Here is a 12,020-nt window from a genome sequence, read left to right on the forward strand (position 1 = left end):
GCTTGTCGAAACTTGCCTCCCAATTCCAGGAAATGACACCGAATTCTAGGAAAACAAGATAATTTTTTGCTGACTCGGCCTTCTATACGCCGGGACATCTACTATTACCCGTCTTAGCGAAAATCTGCGTATGTTTTTCATAGCAATAAATACTTTCAAAAAAAGACAGCTATAGTCCAAGGAATTTACATTATATTAACTTAACAAAATAGTGTAAGGAGAAATTCTTGTATGTAAAATGGATCACTAGTGAGTTGCCCGTTCTGCTGGAGAATGTGTCTGATAGTAATAGTACCATATTAAATATTAGACACAGTAAAGACAAGGAACGTACACAAATTAAGATATTATTAATGCGTGACAATTTGTACATGTGTACGAGAATATCTTCTTTAATAACCTGTTAGTTTATTTATGAGGCACTAAATATACAATAAAATATACGCAAATTCCGTTGGTAAGCTGAAGTAGAACCTACATCTGGATTCGCTATATGGGTTCGAGATTACAAAATGGTGCGAAGTATTGTATGAATGAAGCATATGTGTAGTTTTAACACTTTTACAAACTTTTTTTTAAAAAATAATTTCTCCTTTTAATTTTATCGTAATTCTTTTCAACAACAATTAACTTTAATATAATTTCGAAAAACACCATCAAAATTAGCAAATATAATTTAAAAACAAGTGAAACATATAACTATGAAAGAAATTTCTGTAATACCAAGGAACAAGTTTAAATAAAGAAAAAAAGGACCAGAAGACCTTTACAATTATACAATATTATATATGTATCACAGTTATAACCTAAGAAACAAATAATCAATTACTAACACTTGTATCACAGGCGTGCGCAGACCCTTGGATTAGGGGGGGGGGAATCAATAGCGGTACTCCTGAAGATATGCAACCACTTTTGTAATCATTACTTTATAATTTAATTTTTATTTTCATTAGCCCGGAGGAAGCGATTATTATAGACGTCTTTCAGGGTCCGTTTTTGTGAAATATAATAATTATCAGCTGAGAAAATTATTTTCAAAAATCGAAAAAACACGCAATGCCGAAACATTAGGTGGGGCGAGCGCCCCCCACTTGCCCCCACGTGCGCACGCCTATGACTTATATTAATATTTTAATTACTATATACAGTAACAAATGTAGAAAACGGCATTGTTTACAAATGGCGGATAGAGTGACAAATTGTGTAAACAATAAAAAGACATACGTTACCTAGGGACATTCAGATAAGAAATTAATGATTAATAATAATACCCCAAGGAACATACCTTCCACCATACAGACACTATAATTTAACACAATTAATCACACATATATAGACGATATGTAATTATTTATGTATCTTTAAATAATACTTTTATAGGTATTACTATTAACTATAACTAGCTGTTTGCATTAAATGGAACAAGTAGGAGAGAGTAAGGAGGAGATAAAAGATGGTGCTGTAAACACTAAGTATTGGGGAGCTTTGCTCTGAGTTTTTATTCAATTTCTACTATTTACATTTCAATATTTTTGACAATTTTGTTATTTGTTACAATTTTAATATACTGTGATTCAATTTCAATATGTTCATGCGCCGCTTATCCTTCCTTATTACATTAACAGTGTGAAAAACAATTATAATTAAAACAGGCTAATTCGGCCATTTTGGCACGAGCCATCTTAATACAAAATCTTATTTCAAACCATTTTCATTGAAAACAACATTAGTGAAACAGTCCACAGGGCTCTATGGCCGGGACTTCCTTTATATAAATCTCCCGTAAGGGAGGTAACTGGAACTGGAGTAAGGAGGGAAATAATGTGTGGTAGGTGATGACGTTAAACCGCTAATTTCAAACTAGGAGAATGGAATCTATTAAAAAAAGATGATGCTTGCAAATTTTTTGAATATTAATTGTACTCATTAACAATCTCGAATATGTGTTCTTTTGATTACGGTAGTAATAAAGCTAGTGGAACGATCATTAGGATATTATTAAACAAGTAATAATTTCCGAAAACGTTCACTTCTTACTGATAAAATGGATAACTACAATCACCACGAACAATAAAAACAACACTAAAAGATACAAATGTACGGCTATTTTACCAAAATTAATTAAATTTCTAGTTTATTTGGTCTTTATAATCATACATATTGCACAAGGGGCCTGTTTCACAAAAAATCTACTTTTGTAATACTTGTCTAAAACTCATGAAAACTAAAATGTTTACAATTGTACGTGTCATAGCATTACGACAAATACAAAATAGCAGCACTAGTAAATATTTACAAGTTACCTTTAGTTTTTAATATTTTGCGGCTTATAAAACACAATTATAGAACTTATCATTTGGGCATATTACATTATATACATTTTAATGGGTATGTTGTAGCAGTAGTTCAATTTTATGTTGCAGTTTCTGTGAAACGTTCTATCGTAAGTGTGAATAAGGCTCGTGAAGAAAAAGAAAATATATATGCAATATATACATGAGTATATTAAACAATATTCAAAGTAACACTTATTTCATACTTATTAAAGTGCAATTATTTTAAAACTGTCAAATACCAATACATACTTAGCAGTTCTAATTCATGTCTAGAACATAATTCACAAAGTAAGAACCATATTGCAATACCAATTTTCCTTTTGAACTTCTTGAACGTCTTTATTGATTCCACCATTTGAATTGAAGAAGTTTGTTATACAGGGTGGCCCAAAAGTAGGTATACACCCATGCATTGATCAAGTATAACATTCTAGTTTATGGATTTATTTGCTTCAGCTCTTCCGAGCTTAAGATGTAAGTAAACACACTTTAAGAACAAATAATAAAGAAATTAAGTCTACCTGATGGATAACAATAAGAAATTATATAAAATGCAATGAGTTGATCAGTACGGAACTGTATACTTACTTTTGGGCCACCCTGTATAAAAAATAGCAGTTATACACATGACTGTTCTGGAACAATATTGTGGAGTTGCTATTTGATGTCAAATCTCTCATTATGTTTTATGGTTACATAACTCTGATATGTAAAACAATTGCCTTTTTTAACGAAATATAACATACTAAGTATATTTTTAAATAAACAATCGAAACTAATTATAATTGTTTAGTTAAAAGTCAAGTTAATTCATTAAACTTGTACTTGGACTAGTTATGAATCAGTAATAGCTTGGGGAGAATTGCAACATGAAACAATCGAATTTTAATGTAGAACTTTAACTATTTTTCACTAAGAAGAATAAAACAAAGAATGTTTCAAAATATTACATAAGAGACATAAATAGTCAACGTATTAGATATATTGAATAACCAATCAGTTAATCGGTTAATCTCATTGTTTTATAATTTTAGAAGGTTTCTATTTTTTTATTAGAAAATTCATAAGGAAATTTAAAAAAAAATTAAGAAACGATAGATAAATTAAGTCATTATTTGTTAGACATGTCCAATGTACGTGATCGCTAATGTAACATTTTGTACAGTCAGAAAAAATATTAAGTATGGGTTGTAGCTATAAGAAATGATAGCTCAAATCTATACTTAATATTGTTTCTGACTACAAATTCATCTTGGTTCTTTAATTATAATGAAAAAAAAAATCTTGAATCCTACCTCAAAATTCACTCAGTTCTAATATAATTCTTTCTAACGTACATATTGTTGATTCTTAAGCTAAACGTATAAGCACCAAACAGTCAATTTCTGCTGTACTAACTTATGTTGTACAATTTGTCCAAGATTTCACGATTGAAGAAATATTTTCTGAATTGATGCTTGAGTGTACAGTATGTTGGTGGAAGTAGAAGAAAATGCTTATGATAAATAAATAAATATATTTATATTATCTATTTCCCTCTAAGCTTCCTACAGTACGATTCAACCATCTTTCCAAAGTACTGTAATATTTCTTATGCCAACTTACTTTCAGTTGGAGTTTTTCAATTGTCTGATTCATAGCCAATTCCACAAAACCAATTCTGCCTTGGTTCTCTTCGCGAAACTTGATAAACTGTTGAAAGAAAGAAAGAAAGAAAGAAATATTAGATCATTTACTAACAGCTGGAATATATTTTAAGTGAACAAGCCACTGATAAACTTGTTGGAAAATGAAGTTTTACATTATAGATATTCCTAAAGTATGTGCTGGAATTTTCTATAATGGTGGTGTACTCATACAACAATGTTTCTCTACAATAACGGCAATATTTTATTCAGTATATGCACTTTACGCACAACTTCAAATATTAAGCTAGGTTCCAAAATATTTAGCTACCTCAAATCTTTCAGCTGTAAATCCTTTGTTCATGAAACAAAAGATTGTTAGCTGGCTTGAATAGTTAAATTAGAAAATGAGGAGCGTACAACAGGTCGTTCCGTAAATCCTATTACAAGCATTACTAACACAGTTCCAAGCTTTTATTATGCTTGTTATTTTATTATGATTACGTTTCAATAATTCTAAATAGAGCGCTCCTGTTATATGTCAAAATGCCCATTGCTGCTTTTTACACGTTACACGTACCTTAACCCTTAAGGGATCCTCGGTTTTTGGGGTATTTTTAGATTTTCAGTCAAACAGCTACTGCATCGTCACTATTTAGCCTAGGATCATGGTTCATACCTCATTCTCTTGAGAATGAAGCTGGCTTTCAAATGGTACCACTTGCATGCTCATACCATATACTAGGAGCGGGAAAATTGATGTCAAAGGGAAAACTTTCGGAGGGAAATTTTTTTCTCGCACTTTGACCCCCCCTGGAACGGCCCTGTGTGAACGTAGCCATCTAAAAAAAATCTGATAAATAGTACTTAGTATACTGAATGAGTGTCCCAAATTTAAGTTTCTATCTTGAATACTAAGGGCGGGAGAAATTTTATCATGAATTCCCACAATGCCCCAAATTACCACAATACACTATGATCTCAGGGAAAAAATTTCCTGAGACATCCCTAATTAACCTAGGATCATGGTTTGCACATCATTCTCTTCAGAATAGAACTGCCTTTCAGACGGTATGACTCACGTGTCTCCATCATGTATCTAAGGCGGGAAAATGACGAAAAAACGGGATTTTGGGGTAAAATATCCCTTTTTTCAACTTTCAGCCCCTCTGGACCCCCCTGTTTTAACACAGAAATCTGAAAAAAAAATCTGGTAAATACTACTCGGAGAACTAAATGTTTGTGCACAATTTCAATCTTCTACGTGCAAAAATAAGCCCGCCCCCCAAAAAATTCAGAAAATGCCCCTAATTACCCTATACACAGGTATATATTGAAAAAAATTCCCTGACACATCCCTAATTAACCTAGTATCATGGTTTGCACATCATTCTCTTCAGAATAGAACTGCCTTTTAGACGGGGTGACTCACGTGTCTCCATCATGTATCTAAGGCGGGAAAATGACGAAAAAACGGGATTTTTTGGGTAAAAATATGCCTTTTTTCAAATTTTAGCTCCTCTGGACCCCCCTGTTTTAACGCACAGATCTGAAAAAATCTGATAAATACTACTAGGTAGGCTGAATGTTTATGCACAATTTCAATCTTCTAGGTACAATAGTAAGCCCGCCAAAAAATATATATACCGACAATGTACCATATTACCCTATACAGAGGGATATTTTTTAAAAATTCCCTGAGACATCCCTAATTACCCTAGGGTCATGTTTCGCCCATCATTCTCTTCAGAATAAAATTGCCTTTCAGACGGTATGACCACAATACACTATGATCTCAGGGAAAAAATTTCCTGAGACATCCCTAATTAACCTAGGATCATGGTTTGCACATCATTCTCTTCAGAATAGAACTGCCTTTCAGACGGGGTGACTCACGTGTCTCCATCATGTATGTGAGGTGGGAAAATGACGAAAAACGGGATTTTTGGGGTAAAATATCCCTTTTTTTAACCCTTTGCCCATCTGGTTCCCCCCTGTTTTAACACTGACATCGGAAAAAATAATCTGGTAAATACTACTCGGTGGCCTGAATGTTGGTGCAAAATTTCAATCTTCTACGTGAAAAAATAAGCCCGCCAAAAAATAATGATCATAGGCTTCATCAGGGAAAATATATATTTCAAAATCATGACGTCATCACCTCCTATGTCTGGACGCAGGAGGGTCTGAAACCGTACGTAATGTCTTCTACAATGTCTCTGGACTTGAAAAAAAAAACCCGGACGAAAAAGCTCAAATAGAAGAGAAATAACGCAATGTACCATGAAACACCCGTATGGTACAAAATGTACCATAGGATCCCCAAAGGGTTAAGCCTTTGAAGTTATTCATAATCGCATTTCGCACGGTCACCAGCAGTGGTGCTATTCTAATCTTTTAACAACCGGTTCTGTATATATATACAGGGCCGGATCCAGGATTTTCTGAGGGAGGGATGCAAAAAATAACTGTCAGTACATTTAAATTAAATTGAGTTTTTTAAATGTCTTTAGGCATCTGTGGTGTGAATGAGGAATTGCCCTGGAAATGCTAAGTGTCTGCTCTCGATGAATCCTGTTCCTTTAACCTTCAGAGAATTGACTGAAACTATTGATTTTTGCAAAACTCACTGCCAGCTTCTCACTTTAGGTAGTGTATATTTACAACGAAGGGGGGAAGGTGCACGTGCACCTTTGCACCTCCCTACATTCGGCCATATATATATATACAGTGAAACCTCCCTTAACGGACACCTCTCAATAACGGACACTCTCAGATACGGACGCAGACAGTCCTTTTCCGCCCAAATGTTTGAATAACCTCTTCATAACGGACAGGAATTGTTCTCGGTTCTGCGATATATTCCAGTATACAGAAAAGTATTTTCCCCATAAGTGTATCTCTCATGAGTCCAGACCTGGTGAACCATCAAACAGAACAGCTGAACTTGAAATTTTTTCCGCAATAAACTGCTTCGTGGCGGAAATCCTAGAAAATTTTCAATAAGCAATAACACACATGCAGGGTTAGTCGTAAGGCCAGGAATTCTATGCGAAAGATCTTCCCTTCCCTAACAAATTCAATCCTTTTCGTCTGGACCTTGCATCTTTACCGACAATTTCATAGATAACAAAACAAAAACATTGTTTGTTTTACAATAACATTTTCAACGAGCAATGCTTCCTCTCTTACTTTTTTGGAAAAGAAACATTTTTCTTTTACTCATGATACTGGAACAAGTCTGGGTTGGAGTTTTCCCGGCTTCCTTTTTCATTTTCTCTAAAAGGATATTCTTTGTGATTGGGCCTGGGTCAATAAATATGCACCCCCAATAGCTTGCCTTTTCATCCATTCTGTCAACGAAGATGCAGCGCCAGTACAGAAACACACACACACATATTTCTTCTGCAATCGTACTGAGGATTTTTAGAGGGCACTTGCTAATGAGTTTTATTACCGTTGTAGAGGGAAAAGCATGCCTTTTTCGTTAAACATTGCCCAGCAATAATAGGCTATGATTTAATAGAAATGAATTTCTCCTTCATCCCTCCCAGTAATTCAAATTGTACTAAATTAGACTACAGTATTTTCGTATTGAATTTTACGTATTTACGCCCATACATAATATATTTACTGTATGTTACTGCATTCAATTACCCTTATGAGAAATTAAATTTCTGTAACCTCTATAACGGACACCTCTCAGTAACGGACAAAACTTCATGTCCCATTGGTGTCCGCTATTGAGAGGTTTCACTGTATATATATATATATATATATATATATATATATATATATATATATATATATATATAGAGTGAGAGAGAGAGAGAGATAGTAGGTAGTTAGATATAATTATCTTAGGAAACAAACTATACAAGGTAGACACAAGGATTCTTACGTTGTAGAATACAACGCCAATTTTATCACCTTAGTTTGCAATCTCTTCCCTTTCGTTCTGATAAATATTGTAAAAGACAATGGCTACCATTTACTTCATATGAATAAGTCCACAGTAAGGACCACAAGAAGAGTCAACATAAATATGCAAAAGGGAAGTTTAAAATTATCTCTTAGTCTAGGCCAACAGTCATGTGATAACGAGACCGTGTTTCGCTCGGGAGATATGAGTTGATGCTTAGGTAATCCACCTTACAACAATTTCAATAATTAATTCTATCCTTAGGATAATGGAGAGAAATTTGCATAATATAAAATTATATAATAAAAATTATTATATAAGTACTAGATATCCTGTTAACCCAGAGGATGTCATGCTTCGGCCACGCGTAGGTGTATATTAATTAAACCAGTAAAGAAAAAGAAACACACACGGGAACATATCCTGTTAATAAAAGTCCTAGTTTATTTTCTCCTTTTATTTGTTTATGAAAGAAAAACTGAGGTAAGATTTATCTCGATATGTACGTAAAACTTTTGTCGAGTCTACAAGTTGACTCTCGAGATTTTCTAGTTACAAATCATAGCTCATATTCGAGATATGGCTCCTATTCTGATATCTCCCTTTAAAAACAATAAAGAACATTTCATTTAATTGAAATCACTCTAAAGTTTTGGACACCTTCTTTGCATTCATTTACACGCCTTCCAGTGAGCCCTTAGTTTACAAAGATTCCGTCAGCACTCGTACAGAAATCTGGTTTACTACCTACTCATAGTACAGCCCGTCAGAGGCAGTAACACTAATAAAGGATTCTATTTTTAAAAAAATCAAATGAAGTGGGTAGGGTTTAAGGTTAGGCTGTATTTTTTCAAGTAGAAAATAAGTATGTTCTTCACTATGGAACCGGTTAAATATGTAGGAGGTTCAACAAAATGATATAGGCCCATAATCTCTATCACTCAAGAGTAAGACCTATAAATCTCTATCTAGCAGGCCGAACACGTCACCTGCCATCAGAGGGAATCGAACCCCAAAACTATAGGATTCGAATAATAAATGTACAGCTGGCCATCAACTAGAAATCAGATGTAACTGAGAACTTATAGAGCCTCAGGGAAACTTTGAGAAAAATCCAATTTCCAATATAGGAGTAGGATTAAAAAACACATATAACAATATAATAATTTCTAACTAAATTCCTTATAATTTAGAAAAGAAAATACTAACCAGAGACTGCTCTACCAAAACCTATCTTACACAGGAATACAGCCTCCCATTTAGAGAGCTGAGGAACCTTCTGTCACAGAATCGCTTATCTGAGTTTCGCAAAAGTGCTAAACTTCTAGGACGTCTACATACCCTATATTGCCATCACTAAGGGGGGAGGGAAGAAGCCAGTATAAAGCTGCGACAAAATTGTCGTCTTGGCGTACAAACGTAAAGCATAGCTAGAATGAAGATGAAGAGGACACATCCTTCTCGTAGAAAAAAATACATTGAATATACAAACATACGTTAATTAGTAGGTCCACGTCTCATATAGCCTCGCTGCTGAATGGGACGTTAAACTCAACATCAACTCAATAATAATATTAATAATAATTTAACATGCTAAACAGATTACATGGGACCCTCATCTTATTTAAACATAATTAAAAATATAATAATAATAATAATAATAATAATAATAATAATAATAATAATAATAATAATAATAATAATAATAATAATAATAATAATAATAATAATAATAGTAGTAGTAATAATAATAATAATAATATGTAGCTCCTAGTATTCAATTTTAATATACTACAAGAAAGAGGCACGAAGTGACTCTTGCAGGTTGGAACTAAGAACTGTTTCTATTATATTTTGTAGCGCCACGTTCAAACAAACCGCCTTGAAAGAGAGAAAAACATATGACAGAATATACAATAGAGTATTTTTTGTTAGTGAGATTTAGTGCATGTAGCTGCAAAGCTTTACCAAAACCAGTCTTCTGTTGTCTGAAAATTTCAAATGTTTATTCTTACCAATACGAATATGGAACACTAAAAAGAATTAACAATTAAAGACCTGGAAACTTTTAATTAATATGACTGGGAAACTTTATCGGTCGTATCAGATAAATTTCTTCGCGGCCACTTATTCAAATTTCTGTGTGCCCGTTGAATTGAAACAATTCAAAGTTGCTTGTTTTAACAACAATACATAGCGGGAAAAGTACAAAGGTGTTTTCACAAATTTGTTTGACTTCTTTCTTTCACTCTTGGTTAAGTCATCGTATGTATGCATGTTTGTATTTATGTGTGGGTTTAACAAACGGTTCTGCGAACTCGAAATATTTTAACAACCTGTTCTAGCGAACCGGTGCGAACCGGCTGAATAGCACCACTGGTCACCACTGAAAAACATGCTTCTACCTGCATAAAGGAATGCTTGTGACTCACAATATTGCTATGTCTTCTTCTGCAATTATATTGTCAAAATGTGGACCACAACTTCTAGTTAAATGTGTAGTCGTGTAGGTTGCTGAAAGGATGATCCACTGGAGATAAGAAGCCCAGCACATTCAGTTGATGCTACTCTGATTTGATTTAGCCTTATGGCTAGTGCAGAATCTTCTTAGGAGTTTTACTGTGGATTTTGAACAGCGTTGAGGTTAGTATTCACAGAACCCAAAAGCGATTCCTTGCAGGAGATTTTAAACTCCTTTTCGCAGGACTGAAGGTAAATGGAGCAGTCAAAGGACGCATCGCTAAACCACAATGTCGTTAGCAGAGGTGATCATCCTCGCTCATTTTTGCCCTCAAGAGGCCCGCCCTCCTCATTTTGGTAGATGAGTGTGAGATTGAGTGAGGGTGAGTGTGACGGAGTCAATTGTGGATGAGTGTGAGTGCATTAACGATATTTGAGTGTGAGAGTGAGTGTGAGTGTAATCTATTACAATCTATTACACTTTTCTGATCTATTACAATTTCATATCTTCTACCAAATATAATCTGATATTAATTATCCCAATAATCTTTTATTTATCCACAGCAAATCAATTATTAATTTTAATAAGTATTTTTCTTGCATAAATTGATTGAGTGTGAGAGTGAATAAGTGTGAGTGTGAGCGAGTTGATTGAATGTGAGGGCGAGTGAGTGTGAGGGAGTCGATTGAGGGTGAGGGTGAGTGTGAGTGAGCGTTAGGAAAAATGCCCATCTCTGGTCGTGGGGAACAGTGTTTAAGGTGACGATAAGCTACAGAACCCACGGCAAAAGAAAATCAACGAAGAATAATAATGGGCGAAAGAGAAGCTTCAGTGACAAGAATTGCTGAGTTTTGGAGAATGGTCATCAAAGACCGCAGAACAAGCAAATTCGTCTAAAATATTTGCGACAAAATTTACCACAAAATAGTGAAGATGTAAGCAATTTATAAGCACTTTCGCTAAATAGTTCAATAGACAGAGGAGGGGGAGGGGGGCATTGAAGACGGAAGGAAAAGTACTTAAAGAACATAAAAGTAGTTATGGAATGTGAAATGTCTAGTTAAGGAGCTCTTTCGTGCCTATGTGGATAGCGCACACGCCTTTGACTCGAGAGACCTAGATTCAATTCCTGGTGGGAGCTCATGTGATTTGGATCTCACGTTAAGCTGTGGATCCATATTTCGTATAATCTCGCTACTGAAAGGGACGCTAAAATCAAATGAAATCACATAAATAAGTGTCCAGTTACGAGTAATGTTTGGATACAAAGTCACTTGATAATGATGGTGAGTTGAAAGTGACACAATATAGGAAAAGTACACGGGTTTCATAAAGGAGTGATAATATAGATTACACAGGTTTTACAGTTCAGTTTTAAAATCTTCTTCTTCGCTTTTTTTTTCTGCGAAATTTTCAAATGAATCTCATCCTATTTTCGTTATCATTGACTTCCAAGCGATTTGAAGAAGTTACCTCTACTCACATACCCAGAGAAGAAAAAAATCTTTTTAAGTTTAACGTCCCACGATTATGCCGGTTAGGCTAAAGGAGACGGTGATAATGAGAGATGAGTGAAATGGTGGAATGAAGAAAGTGGGAGGAAACGGGAGAACCCCGAGAAAACCCACGAGCACGGTGTTTGTCCACCACAAAGTTCACTTGGCGGAGGCTGG

The 12,020-nt window shown here is 34.5% G+C and overlaps 1 protein-coding gene across 3 annotated transcripts in view; it reads right to left on the reverse strand.

The window, feature by feature from the left end:
• Window positions 1-581: 581 nt before the first annotated feature.
• The window catches only part of LOC145678733 (aminopeptidase N-like), a 166,124-nt gene continuing 154,685 nt past the window's right edge, over window positions 582-12,020 (reverse strand). For all 3 annotated transcript variants that reach the window (XM_081749180.1, XM_081749179.1, XM_081749178.1), the window contains exon 15: window positions 582-4,031. In XM_081749180.1, coding sequence (XP_081605306.1) covers window positions 3,864-4,031 — 168 coding nt within the window. In that variant the 3' untranslated portion in view covers window positions 582-3,863. The remainder of the gene's footprint in view (window positions 4,032-12,020) is intronic.

Source organism: Thermobia domestica, chromosome 2 (assembly GCF_964235325.1).
Source record: "Thermobia domestica chromosome 2, izTheDome1.hap1.1, whole genome shotgun sequence".
NCBI classification, from domain to species: Eukaryota; Metazoa; Arthropoda; class Insecta; order Zygentoma; family Lepismatidae; genus Thermobia; species Thermobia domestica.